The 15,323-nt window shown below is 35.6% G+C and overlaps 1 protein-coding gene and 1 pseudogene across 1 annotated transcript; both read left to right on the forward strand.

Moving 5' to 3' along the window:
• The first annotated feature begins 1,148 nt into the window (after nucleotides 1-1,148).
• On the forward strand, nucleotides 1,149-3,738 carry LOC105156383 (uncharacterized). Its single transcript, XM_011072500.3, has 3 exons — nucleotides 1,149-1,364; nucleotides 2,789-2,994; nucleotides 3,197-3,738. Exons 1-3 carry the CDS (start codon nucleotides 1,263-1,265, stop codon nucleotides 3,459-3,461), a joined length of 573 nt encoding a protein of 190 aa, XP_011070802.1. The 5' UTR covers nucleotides 1,149-1,262; the 3' UTR covers nucleotides 3,462-3,738.
• Nucleotides 3,739-9,586: 5,848 nt separating this feature from the next.
• LOC148789262 (uncharacterized) lies at nucleotides 9,587-14,923 on the forward strand (annotated as a pseudogene).
• Nucleotides 14,924-15,323: the final 400 nt, after the last annotated feature.

Genomic DNA, 15,323 nt, shown 5'->3' on the forward strand with positions numbered 1-15,323 from the left:
AAATTGTGGTCTCAGGGTTCCTAGCTACCTCATTCTCCGCAAGAATCAAGCATGAAAAAATATCTATGGAAAATTCAAAGTGTGTTAGAAAGAAATGGCAAATACGACCAACTCTACAACTTAAGTTATCTCTTGGCCGGTGCCTCTCAATCTCCGGCACTCACAAACATTTAAACACAAAATAGGCTTGTCTGTCTTATAATTAATTGGCATAATATATATTAATTAAAGGCACGGCTCATTAAAAATATTATATAGGAATAGTTATATGTATATATATATACACACGATACAATAAATGATAACACGACTGGAAAGAGAAGAATTATCTAATTGTATGTATAATGATAATGGCGATGTAATCTATAAATTAATATTAACGTGGACAAAACATGCATGTTGCTATACGTACGGGATCATATAATATATTAGTGAGAGTGGTGGACACAAATTAAAGATGCTTAATTTTAATCAGATTTATTAATTATATATTTACCATATAATTGTTATGTAGCTAAAAATGTGATTTATTATATCATTTACTACATTTAAATTTAAAACTTGATTTAACATATCAATAATTAAAAATAAATAAATACGTCCAAATAAAGTACAAAAATAATAAATTATATATTATAGAAGTAGATAGGAGCCTCATGCTCGAATTGACAATTCTTCCTAGGAAACGAACCTAGAAAACATGCCAGCAATTTGGGGACGAGAACTGGGGGCACAAAGGACTGCAGTAATGACTCAGATATAACAGAGTTTCATGAAAGATTTCAGAATTAAGGGTCCTTTTCCCCTCGCAAAATTCTCTTCATTTTGAGTACATTATGCAATTAATTATGTCTTGATTTGAACTAATTAAGGTTGTTTAGAGCAACCAAATCTAATTCACTACACTTACGTTAAATTTTCCTTTTTCTAGTAAAAATTTAGTAGTTCTCCTCTCTTTTCCCCAGTCGCGCGTTCAACAGGGTGCTAATTACACGCAATTCAAAGATACAGCAGCCGAAAGGTCAACTCGATTTTCGTTCATTTGAGTCCCGCGTGTAATGCACTTATCTAAATTCACGTCAAAATCAGATTCCCGACATTCTCAAAAGCCTTTAACTGCGCTTTTAATTTTCTCTTTTCCCACTCTTTTATAGTGTTCGGGTCTTCACAGTGGCAAAGCAAACGCTCGCACACTCTGCAGTCTGCTCTCTCTTCACGCACACACACACTGAGTGAGAGGAAAGGCAGAGTGAGATTTAGAGATGGGAGAAGGAAAAGGGTCTTCGCTTGTTCATCTTCTTGTCATAGTCCTTAGCTTAACTGCATTTGGATTTGCAATTGCTGCTGAACGACGCCGTAGCGTTGTAATTCCTTGCTCTTTCCTCCTCCTTTCCCTTTATTATCTTTATTTAACAAGATTGGAACTGGGTTTTGTAGATCACAGTCAAATGTTGCTGTTTTCTGGTTTTATTAGTCGTATTTACAATTCTTTTGGTTCTTGATACTGTTTGTTGCGTTGAGATCTTTGCCTTTTCAAGAATTGAATATCTATTATGAGGAATTTATGCTTAGTCTGAGGAAATTGGTTGCTTGTTCTATATAAGTGCATTTGCACTTGGAAATGCACACGTTTTTCTGGGTATTTTGTTTGAATTTGTTCGCATTGATTAGTATGGTGTTTTTGAGCTAGGAACAGTTTGTTTTGGTTTATTTTGAAGTGTTTGGATTGGGATGTCAGCTTTTTATTACATATACAATATGATTTAGCTTGTATTCTTGCTTCTTGTTACTTTGTTATGGCTCTTTATACTTTTTAGTGATGGATTATGTGTATTATCAATAACTACATAGTACATAAGAGATTATGTTATGTTCTTCCATGTGGGAATTTAACATTCAGTTGATTTGGTGATAATGAGGATGCTAGAGGCAACATAGTCCAATTCTGTTGTTTAGGAAAATTTGCCTTTCTCGACTGTGTTATGGACTCTTTTCATTATTAAGCAAGGTTTTAGCTGCTTCTGCTCTCATATAAAATTTGGGAAAACTGATTTTGGTCCAAGAAAATAACATGCCATTCGACATTGGAATTTATTACCTGATGTAGAAATTGGGTTTGCACGACTGAAATACAAAGTATTGCAATGCCCCCAAACCAAACATATGAAAGAAGAGATCTTTCACTATTCGTTGTCATATATCATTTCGATTCTTCTGAATAATGTAATATCATTGTTTATGCTGAAAATCACAATTGCAGTTTTTTATAGATACCAAACTTTCTAGTGTTACATTATGAGTTTTACTTTCTGTTTCCAAATACACATTTTTCTTAATATCCCAAATGTAAGTAAAGCAGGAGCTCAGCCTCCTTGATCCAATTAAAATCCTTTATTTGCTACTGGATTTAGTGAATGTATTATTATGTCTTGTGAAAAGTGCACTGGAAAAGTTTTGGATCAGTGATGTCCTTATATTAGCTGAAAATACTATGACGAGAATCTTGGCTATTACATAAGAAAATAACTTATGCAAGAACAATGTTCTCCTATAGTACATCATAAAACTTTTGTCTAGTTATCCAGAAGTGTCTGTTTTTCTTGTATCATTAACTGTTATTACTGACATACATTTTTCTTTCAAGCAGCCTTTTCCTGAGATCTTGAAAATAGTTTTTATTTACAATTTGCTCTTTATATGTAGCTTTATTATGTACTTTCATATTGATAGAACCACGGATGTTTCTATAATATATCTCTTGTTAATTTATGTCTTTGTTGCATGGCAGGGCACATTACGTAAAGATGACGCCACTAATCAGACATACTGTGTTTACCACTCAGATGTTGCCACTGGTTATGGAGTTGGGGCTTTCTTATTTCTTCTCTCGAGTGAGTCTCTGCTGATGGGTGTCACTAAGTGCATGTGCTTTGGAAGACCTTTGGTACCCGGAGGAAACCGTGCATGGACCATAATATACTTTATTTCTTCTTGGTAAGATATTATCATGACCACTTCCAATGTAATGTATATTTCTTTTCTCCTCCGTCCATCCTCCTTTTCTATCTTTTACTTTTCTGCCATTTTATTATTTGTTACATATATCATCATTGCTATTATTATTATTATGAATGATGTATGGTAAACTGGTAAACTGTTGGAACGTGAGTCATAGACTATTCATGAAATGGTGCAGGATGACTTTTCTAGTGGCAGAAGCGTGTCTAATTGCTGGTGCAAAAAAAAATGCTTATCACACCCAATATCGGAACTATCTCTATGCGGATAATTTCTCTTGTGAGTCATTACGGAAAGGTGTATTCATTGCTGGAGCAGTATTTGTGGTGGCAACAATGATTCTCAATGTCTACTACTACATGTACTTTGCTAAAGCTACCACACAGCCAGCTAGGAAGACTAATCTTGGTAGTTCAACGGCTGGCAAGACTGGCCGTGTATAATGTTTGCTCGTAAGACTTGGAGAGTAGTTTAATTTTCTTGTCAGTGTCATCTTGTTTTGTGATGAGCCTGTCGTAGTATACATTAGTTGATGAAATGTGTTTATTCTTGGCTATGGAAAATCTTTCCGGTTGATGGTGAGTTTGCAGCCGAAATCAGATCAATTAGAAACCTGTTTTGGCTTGTTTGGTGTTGCGTCATGATTTTGCCGATATCGAGCACTAAAATCCCAGATAGGCAAGGATCAAAAAATATATAGTCAATGGAGGTGTTATGTTTCTTCGTTCCCATGGTTTACTTTTGCAGTACGAGGATTATGTGTCCTGATTTTCTGGGGCTATAATGTGAGTGTTCAGATGTTGGAATCTTGATGCCCTTAATCTATGGTTGTCTTTTTCAACAAACTAACAAGAGGAAATTAATATGAATTATAGAAGTAATATATATCTTGAATTAATAATTGCAGCATTTTCATTTTCATTTTTTTCTAAGATTTAAATAAAGTAAAGATTTTATAAGTTCATTACTGGGTTGCTTATCCGAATCCAAGATTCAGACATGAGGTGATCAGATACATCAAAAAGCTCCTTTGACTCATTTAAACATTAGCGACTGTCTAATTACTTCCGACGATAGAAATTCAATTGTTTTTCGGACAGGAAAGAGTCATTACAGAGGGAATAACGTATCCAACAAAAAATAAATAAATATGCAGATAATATCTCAACGCAATTACATTGTTTGAAATATTTTCAGAAAATATAATTTACTGTTCGCAGTAAAATTAAAAACAAATAACATATGAATAATATTTAAAATACTAATATAAATTTAAACTCTTACTCAAGTACCCCTTGTAATAATAAATAAAAATTAGGTATAAAAGAACAAAATTCTATTGAAAAGAAAAAGAAAACTTTTAGTAGTCCTAATTGCTCTAAACTACTTAGAGAATGAAGGTTTAAATGCATGTTTTGTCTAGCTACTTAAGTTATACGGCGCTTTTGTATTTTAACTTTTTAGGATAATATTTTAGTTTTACATATTTTTTAATTTTTGAATTCTTGTATTTTTTTATTGGAGTTTGCCGTATCAAAGCATACGTAAACATATTTAGAATATTAACAAGTGTATCAATAATTTCATAATAAACAGAAACACTAAAAATAACAAATAAACCACCAGGTATACTATTTTGTGTTTTCTTTTTTCCAGTCATATATAAACACTAGCACTTAAAAATATATAAAGAATTTTTTTCAAAATATATTAATATTTTAATTTGGATTTCTTGTAATAATCTATGCCTTTGTTATTAAGTGAGAGCACCACTTTGGTATCTCACTTTTTTTGGTCTGCAAATTTATATAATTCTTAATATATAATTTAATTAATTAATTAATTAATTTGTCTACTTGTCACCCTTCTACTCTCCTACATCCCCAAACCACTATTTTAAACCCCCACATCGCTCACTATTTTCAACTTCCATTAATTTAAATTGGATTTAATTGAATGAAATTAATTCCATAACAAATATAATAAAAAATGATAGCATGCTTGTCTTATAGATGGAGACCTGAATTATGAATGTAATAAACATGTATCCAATTATTCAATACAGCGTAATAGGATGGAGGTAGCAAACGAAGCTTATAAATAAACGTATGGATTGAGTTGAGACAGCAATAATAATAATAATCCCGCAAGAAAACATGAGCCCTTCTTCCCCACAACGTCCCTTGCCGACCTTAGCTAATCCCATCCTTTTCACATATCATTCTTGTCTTTATCACCACTCACCTCATCTTCTCTGGCACTCTTAATAACAGCAATTATGGTAGCTCCACTTGCAATTTCGCATTTATTCGGTCCTTCGCCACCCCCCATTCCCTATTAACTTTATGTATGCCAACAAAGGTTTCATACTTGCCCAAATTGAGACTCAATTATTATTTGGTCCTGGATTATATTGCTTTATTTTAATAGTAATTATTGATTACTATACATATGTGTTATTTATGACTTGATGTATATTGATGATTGATAATTGAAATTCATAATATAATTACAATTAATCACTAAAATAAACAAAGGGTTTAAATTATACACTTTATTTTGGCTATAATAATATTTTTTTGGGTTAATTATATTTAAACCCCCAAAGAAGTTTTTATTGCACTCACATTTTCTTTGAAATTTTTTTATTTACATATGATCCTCTTCCGTTGGGGTTTGAGAGGAAAATGTTGATGTTAGCAAAAAAATTGCATAAATTTTCAAATTCATCCTTCATTTAACATCTCCATGTATATTTTTGTACTTATAAAGTTATACATGTCATTTATATATATATATATATGAAATGAGGTTAATATCGTTATCTTTTTTTCCTTTTAAGTACAAAATTATTACATGAGAATGTTAAATGATGTGTAAAATTAAAAATCTACATAAGTATTTTGTTGATGTTACCATTTTTCATCCAAACCCTAATGAAAAAGGGTCAGGTGTAAACAATAAATATTTAGAGGGGGTTTAAGTATAATTTTGAATTATTTTGGAGAAAAATTAGTGTAATTTTATATTTTTAGACGAGATTTAAATGTAATTAATTTATTTTTTATATTGACTATATTTTGCGGACACATAAGATGTAATTTCCAATCACCAATCGTACCGTATAATCAGGTCATGAACAATTCGTCTAAAAAGGATATACAATGAATCAGAGTTTTCTGATCAAAATGTATAAAATGGTTTATCCTTTTTAGTTTTTTGGCCAATATATATATATGAAGGAGAGGGTATTATAATCACTCTTGCATCAAATGTGATTTCCTTGTAACTGCATCATGTACTCATGATTGGTCACAATTCTTGAGGTGGTCCTGCACATATTTTGTCCGCACTTTGTTCCATAAGTTCAATATATAGTTCCTTCATGTGGCGCTCTACTCTGACACCCATTCCAAAAGTTTGCAGGACGGTATAATTTTTCATCGAGATACTTAAAACCGGTTATGAATAACTCGTTCGGAAAGATATATGATGATTGTAATATTTCAATACATTTATAAATACGTGAACTGTTTTTATTAGTCAAGTTTGCCTCGCGCTATCCACATTGTTGTAGCAAAAATTTTCACTTTAGAGGCTGAAAAATTCTAATATATTTACCATAGAAAAGAATGAATCCTTTAATTTATATTATAATCTTATTTTCAAAATAATAGTTTTATTGTGGTTGTCTCTTTAACAAATTAAGTAGTTTGTTGAAGCATTAAAAATTGTGATGTAGAGAGGGGGAGAGAGAAGTGTGAATGGGGCAGGAATGAGGCTAAAAGGGTAAAGACACTCTTGATATTTAATGTGCTGTAATAAAATGGGCAAATCCACAGTGAAAGACTCCAAAAGAGGGAAACAAATACGAGGTAAAAGGCTAAAAGCGTCTCAACTTTCTTGAGTCCGGAAGATCGTTTCATTTCAAGACTGGAAGCTTTTTTTTAAGTCCTTTTCTTTTTCTTTTTCAGAGTTAGAACTGGACCATACCTGTTTTGTAAAAGATATTTTATATATAATATTTTTGGGGGGACAAAATCCCAAAATTCACCTCGTTGGGTTCTTAATGGTGTTTGTAATAGAGATTATCAGTGAAAAACTAAAAAAAAGACGAATTTATCCTTTAAAATGCTAGAAATTGTGAAAAGACAAGGATTTGCATCTTGTATGTGGGTTGGGCTCGATCGTACTGATTCGGCCACCCATCATATCCGTTACCCTCAAACCATCCAACCACGTATTTTTAGTCACGTGGATCCATACAGTATCTAAGACATAAAATTCATGTAAGTATAAGAGGGCTCCATAATATAGATATGCATTAATGACTTTGAGATGAGCTCTACGATTCCGTTGTAATCCTAAGCAAACTATGACTTGAGTATTTAGTTGAAAGCTACTTTAGTAAGCCTGACGCTTTGTGTTGCAGGCCAATTCACCACTTAGATCGAGGACCAAGAGTAGTCTCCTACCTATGTAGATCATTTGAGTGGATGTTTGACTCCATCCGACTCAGATCGTCAACTGACCTGAGACCTCGACTTGGATCAATTTACACGGTTTAAACTCTGACAAAAGTTGTTCTTATAGGTGCAAAACAATGCCGTTTGATCTTCTGGCAATGCTCAATACATTCTCACATGCCCAAGCATCCTTACAATAAGTGCATCATATGTTTGCAATCGTAACAAAATATTTAACGTGAAAAGTATAAGATTTTATTCAATTTTAACATAACGTTAGAGACATATCGTAAATACAAAACAGAAAGCTATTCTTTATTTTTTTTCCCTTTCCTATTTCTCGTGATGCTTTAAATTTTGAAAAAGATGTTTAAATAATAAATACCCAACTACTCCCATTTTCGTGCCACAAATAATTTATTCTGCCATTATTATTGTTCGTGACTCGTGATATTTTGAAGAGGCCCCGTGTCATGATAAATTTGGAGAGGGCATATCTGTAATATCTGGCAGTAAATATATAATTGTTCAGTACCAATAATTTGGTGAGGGTGTGTTTGTAATGTAAGAAAATAACAATAAAATAATTATTCAATACAAATTCAGGTGTAACGGGAAAATTGAGTGTAGGATAAATCGGGATTAAATATATATATATGATTAAGTCTGTATAATTTGTAGTTGGTTTTCTTGATTTAATCCAATGGTGGGATAAAAAGCAATCACATATTTACTTGGTGTAATAACAACAAAATAAATTTGAAATGTTCATAACAAATATGGCAGCAAAATTGGGGGCATAAAAATAATTTACAAATAATTAGGCTAAAGAAGTAATTAGTATTGGGAAGGTAGGAAGAAAGCAAAAACTAAAATACATAAGAAGTGAAGTGTGATAGAATCGCATTTTGTACTTATTTCATATAATATTTTAGCCTATTTTGTGATCAAATACTCCTAATTAAATATTATTTTGCAGCATTAGGACAAAAGAATTGGAAAATGAAGAAAAGCACCAAAATGGAAATTCAAACAAGACTCAAACTCAAATTGTGGCAAGAGTTTGGAACTGCTTGGACTACCTCTGATGAAGGAAGAGTTTAAATAGGATTATAATTTTATCTCTATAAGTCTTTTAGTTCAACTAGGAATCTACTTCTAATCCTAGTAGAACTAGGTATCTAGCTATTATAAATAGGTGATGTAATTCACTTTAAGAGACAACTTTTGAACTCTTCTATTTCTCTACGTTCTTATATTATTTTGCTTTTCATGCGTTCTTCCAAGAGCATGTCTAGCTAAATCTCTCATTCCGGTTGAAGACTTGGTGAACGCTTAAATCCAACGGGTTGTGAGATCTAATTTATACTTTCTACTTTTATTCATATTGGTATTTGTGTTGTTCTCTGTGCTTTCATTACAAATAATCTGATTTATTGTCAAGAATATTTGCCTAGCCAATTGAACTTTCAAATCCGTAATTGTTTGTTTAGTTCGATAACTAGTGGTAACACAACATAATTGATTATGTAGAAGTTTTCGATTATGTTGTGGGGAATGCACAATCTAACTTAAATAAATTCTCGTAGGAATTTATTGGTTAGAATTGGGCCTTTCTAGTTCTTAATGCTGTCGGTAAATTAAATCTTGAGGACGTTCCCAAGGTTGTTTACTGATTAGGGATTTAGTCAACGGACGTTCCTTGACTATCCACAAGGTAAGGAAAGGTGAGGTCGTTAGGTCGTACCAATTGCCATAACCAATTTATCTATCATGAATAATTGTTATCTTTGCATCTATGATCAACCGTGGAATTAAGTGTGATCCTATCTTTAACTGGAATACTCTTCTCTTATATTTATCTCTTCTAATTTTATTAGCTTTTTAGTTTTATTCTTCTTCACAATCAAAACTCCCCCTAATTATTTTCGTTTTTGAAGGAATTAATTTAAAACCAATCTCTGTGGATTCGACCCTACTCACACATCTACAAAAGTGTTCGTAGGAATTATTTTTGGTGGATTCGACACCCATCAAATTTTGGCGCCGTTGCCGGGGATTGGTGTCTTTAAATTAATTTCTTTTTCTAGTTACTTGGTTTTATGCCACGTTCTTCTCGTACAGGTGAACTTAAATTTGACCCAGAGATCGAGAAAACTACTCGTAGACTCCGAAAAGAAACCAAGCAACACAAGGAAGAGGCTTCTACTTCTTCCAAACCAGCAGCAGACTCTGAGTTAGACGTGTCCACGTCTAACAACTCTAAAGACGAAGTCATGGCCCAAAATCCCGAACGAACGATCAAAGAGATGACTTCGCTTGACTTAAATCAACAACCACTCTGCATTGAATATCCTAATTTAGATGTTGATTTTGAACTTAAATCCGGTCTCATCCACTTACTTCCCATTTTTCGTGGCCTTGCAGGTGAAGACCCACACAAACACCTCAAGGAATTTCATGTGGTGTGTTCCGGCATGAGACCTCAAGGAGTCACCGAAGAACAAGTCAAGCTAAGAGCTTTTCCATTCTCATTGGGCGATAAAGCAAAAGATTGGCTCTACTCCTTACCTTCGGGATCTATTGTTAGTTGGAACGAACTCAAGAAACTATTTCTTGAGAACTACTTCCCCGCTTCAAGGACTACAAACATCCGAAAGGAAATAAGTGGAATACGCCAATTCTCCGGTGAAAGTTTCTATGAGTATTGGGGAAGATTCAAACAATTGGTGGAGAGTTGCCCTCATCACCAAATTCCCGACCATCTTCTAATTCAATATTTTTATGAAGGATTGTCTGAGGCAAATAGAAGCTTGGTGGATGCAGCTAGTGGAGGTGCTTTGTATGACAAAACTCCTACTGAAGCACGCAAACTAATCACAACCATGGCGGCTAATAATCAACAATTCGGTAATAGAAACGACAACCCCCCACAAAGGGTAAACGAGGTAAGTACTTCTCTTGATGAACGTTTGGATAAACTTACTTCTCTTGTTGAAAAATTTATAGGGGGAAGCATTCAACAAGCCAAAACTTGTGGGATATGTACATCTTCGGGACATTACACCGACGCTTGTCCCACACTTCACGAAGAATCAACCGAACATGCTGACGCCGTTGGTAGATTTTCTGGGCAACAACAAAGGAGATATGACCCATTTTCCAATACCTATAACTCCGGATGGAGAGATCACCCAAATTTGAGGTATGGCAATCAACCTCAAAACTTTCAAAGGGTTCCACACCAACAACCACCACCACCACCTCAAGCCAATCCCAATAATGGTATGCCTCTGGAAGATATCGTGAAAACACTCGCCTTGAGCACCCAACAATTCCAACAAGAAACCCGCTCGAGCATACAAAATTTGGAATCCCAAATGAGCCAACTAGCCTCTTCCGTTAGCCGTTTGGAGTCTCAAGGTAAGTTTCCTTCCCAAACTATTATTAATCCTAAGCAAAATGCTAGTGCTATTGTTTTACGCAGTGGAAAAGAGCTACAGTCCGAAATTAGCATTAAGCATGGAGACGCACAACAAGGCACAACAGAGGAAGAGGTTGAAAAATCCAAACAAACCAGCAATGACATTCCTAAGGCATTGGTGACAAAACCACCCTTCCCGGAAAGATTTGCTAAGGGTAAAAAAGAAGGAGAAGAGAGGGAAATCTTTGAAACTTTCCGTAAAGTGGAGGTAAACATTCCATTACTTGACGCAATTAAACAAATACCCCGCTATGCCAAATTTCTCAAAGAACTGTGCACCAACAAAGGAAAGTTGAAAGGCAATGAAAGGGTAAGTATGGGGGAGAATGTGTCCGCAATTCTCCAACAAAAACTACCCCCCAAATGCAAAGACCCTGGTATGTTTTCTATCCCTTGTAAAATTGGTTTAATAGGTATTAAGAGAGCCATGTGTGATTTGGGTGCTTCTATAAATGTCATGCCTCTTACTATCTTTAAATCTTTGAATGTTGGTCCATTAAAAGAAACGGGTGTTGTGATTCAACTTGCTGATCGTTCTATTGTTTATCCTGAAGGAGTCCTTGAAGATGTTTTAGTAGAAGTTAATGAATTGGTTTTTCCTGCTGATTTCTTTGTGATAGATATGAGGGAAGATAACTCCCCCAATTCTACATCTATTTTGTTAGGAAGGCCATTTCTTAAAACCGCTAGAACAAAAATTGATGTCCACAATGGTACTCTCACTATGGAATTTGATGGTGAAATTATAAGATTTAATATATATGAATCCATGCGATATCCTAGTGATGTACCTACTGCTTTCTTTTTGGATGCACTTGACCCTGTTGTGCAGGAATTGACAAATTATGATAATGAAGACCACGCCAAGTTAGTGCTAGAAAGGAGCCTCACACCCACACAAGTGCAACTTTTGGAGGACTTTATAGCACTCGATCCAAACATAGGAGAAAGTGTCTTCGAATTTGAAGCCCTTCCACCTTTACCCTCCAATCTTGCTTTCATTGAATTGCCACAATCTCATACTAAACTTGTCCCTTCTATCTTGCAGGCACCTACTTTGGAGTTGAAGGAATTACCCAAGCATCTAAAGTATGCCTTCTTAGGAGAAAACGACACTCTACCGGTGATCATCTCTAGCAAGCTTTCCTCCTTAGAAGAGGAAAAATTGATCCGTGTGCTTCGAGAGTTCCGAGAGGCCATTGGTTGGACCATAGCCGACATCAAGGGGCTAAGCCCTTCTACGTGCATGCATAGGATTCTACTTGAAGAAGGAGCCAAACCATCACGAGAGGCACAACGTCGATTGAACCCGCCTATGATGGAAGTGGTAAAGAAAGAAATTTTAAAACTTCTTGATGCAGGTATAATCTTTCCTATTTCTGACAGTGAATGGATAAGTCCTACTCAAGTTGTGCCTAAGAAAACGGGTATCACTGTGGTTGAAAATTCTTTTGGAAATTTGATACCCACTCGTGTTCAAAATGGTTGGCGTGTATGTATTGATTATAGAAAACTCAATGCATCCACTAGAAAGGATCATTTTCCACTTCCTTTTATTGATCAAATGTTAGAAAGGTTAGCTGGGCGTTCTCATTATTGTTGTCTTGATGGCTACTCAGGTTTTCATCAAATACCCGTGGCACCAGCCGACCAAGACAAAACAACCTTCACGTGCCCCTTCGGCACATTTGCCTATCGACGAATGCCCTTCGGTTTATGCAATGCACCCGCCACATTCCAAAGATGTATGGTAAGCATTTTTTCTGACTATGTGGAACAATTCATAGAGGTATTCATGGATGATTTCACTGTTTATGGAAATTCTTTCAATGATTGTTTGGAAAAATTGGCTAAAGTTCTTGAAAGGTGCATAGAGAAGAACCTTGTGCTTAATTATGAAAAGTGTCATTTTATGGTTGATCAAGGTTTGATTTTGGGGCATATCGTATCTTCTAAAGGAATAGAAGTCGATCCAGCTAAAATTGATGTCATAAAATCCCTACCTTACCCCGCTAGTGTGCGGGAGATTCGCTCTTTTCTTGGTCATGCAGGATTTTATAGACGGTTCATTAAGGATTTCTCCAAGATAACTCAACCCCTGTGCAAGTTGTTGCAAAAGGATGAGACATTCGTGTTTGATGAAGCATGCAAACTGGCATTCGACAAGTTGAAAGATTCTTTGACCTCCGCACCAATAATTCAACCTCCAAATTGGAAACTACCATTTGAGGTCATGTGTGATGCAAGCAACCATGCTATTGGCGCCGTTCTAGGCCAACGAGTTGGAAAGGACCCTCATGTCATCTACTACGCTTCAAGGATGTTAGACAACACTCAAAGCAATTACACCACCACGGAAAAAGAACTATTAGTTGTTGTCTTTGCTTTAGAAAAGTTTCGTTCTTATTTGCTTGGTACTAAAGTGATTGTTTATTCTGATCATGCAGCACTTAGGTACCTCTTGTCAAAAAAAGATGCAAAGCCAAGGCTCATACGGTGGATACTCTTACTACAAGAGTTTGACTTAACCATTAAGGACAAAAAGGGGGCGGAAAATCTCGTTGCCGACCATCTCAGTCGATTAATAATCGATGGACATTCACCCCCTTTAAAAGATGAATTCCCGGATGAACAACTCCTCGCCACACAAGGAATAATCCCATGGTACGCTGATCTAGTAAATTTCCTTGCTACTAATGCTTTGCCTAATGATTTGTCTAGAGCAAAAAGAGAAAAAATTAGAAGTGATGCAAAGTACTATGTGTGGGACGATCCATATTTGTGGAAGTATTGCTCAGATCAAATCATAAGGAGGTGCGTACCCGAATCCGAAGTTACATCTATTCTTGAATTTTGTCACTCTCATGCTTGTGGGGGGCATTTTGGGCCTAAACGAACAGCATTGAAAGTGTTAGAATGTGGTTTATTTTGGCCAAATTTGTTTAAAGATTCCTATCTATTCTGCAAATCTTGTAAGAATTGCCAAATGACGGGAAATCTCGGTCCCCGTGATCAAATGCCCCTAACCTCCATACTTGTGTGTGAAATCTTTGATGTATGGGGAATTGATTTTATGGGACCATTTCCCTCATCCTTTGGTAAATCTTACATCATTCTTGGGGTAGATTATGTATCTAAGTGGATTGAAGCAAAAGCCACACGTACGGATGATGCTAAAACTGTCATAGATTTTGTGAAGACTAACATCTTTTCTCGGTATGGGATGCCTAGAGCCATCATTAGTGATCGAGGGACTCACTTTTGCAATAAGATGGTAAGTGCTTTGTTCAAAAAGTACAATGTAACTCATCGAGTCTCCACTGCCTACCACCCGCAAACAAATGGTCAAGCCGAAGTCTCCAATCGTGAGATCAAGTCCATACTTGAAAAGACAGTCAATCCCAATCGCAAGGATTGGAGCGTTCGCTTGGATGATGCATTATGGGCTTACCGCACTGCATACAAGACTCCAATAGGTATGTCCCCGTACCGTTTAGTTTTTGGTAAACCTTGTCATCTTCCTGTTGAACTTGAGCATAGGGCTTTTTGGGCAATCAAACAACTCAACATGACGATGGATGAGACGGGGTGTCAAAGAAAATTGCAACTCCAAGAGCTTGAGGAAATTCGAAATGACGCTTACGAAAACTCAAGGATCTATAAAGACAAGACTAAAATTTTCCATGATCAAGCCATCTCAAGAAAAGTCTTCGTTGTTGGGCAAAAAGTGCTGCTTTTTCATTCCAAACTTAAACTTTTTCCGGGTAAGCTGCGTTCTCGTTGGATTGGACCTTTTGTTGTGACTCATATTTTTTCTCATGGTGCAGTTGAAATCAAAAGTCCAACCACTCAAAAAGTGTTCACGGTGAATGGGCATAGGCTTAAACCATTCTACGAAGGTTTTCAATCAACTTTAGTAGACAAAATACAACTCATGGAACCCACCATCACCTAGAAACACCATCCCGTCTAGCCAAAGACGTTAAAGAAAGGCGCTTATTGGGAGGCAACCCATGTCCTTTTTCTTTTTCTCAGTTATTTATTTCTCTCTCATCTAACCTCTTGTGAATGTTGTGATACCACTAAAATCAATTTTTGCAGGTCAAAAGGTATGAGCATCCACAAGGGACTCTCCTTCTCATTCAAAGCCTCACAATTCTCGAGCTCCCGCAGTTCCACCACCTACTCCCGAATCACTAAGGGACGCTCTCTTTCTCCCTTTCTCTTATTTTATCGTCCTAGATATGCATGCTTACCACATTGGGGACAATGTGGAATTAAGTGGGGGGAAGGTGTTTTGATTGTTTTGATAGAAAATGAGTCTTGGTGGATTAATTATTTTGATTGATGCTTGC

The sequence above is a fragment of the Sesamum indicum genome, linkage group LG2 (assembly GCF_026168435.1).
Source record: "Sesamum indicum cultivar Baizhima isolate 11 linkage group LG2, ASM2616843v1, whole genome shotgun sequence".
NCBI lineage: Eukaryota > Viridiplantae > Streptophyta > Magnoliopsida > Lamiales > Pedaliaceae > Sesamum > Sesamum indicum.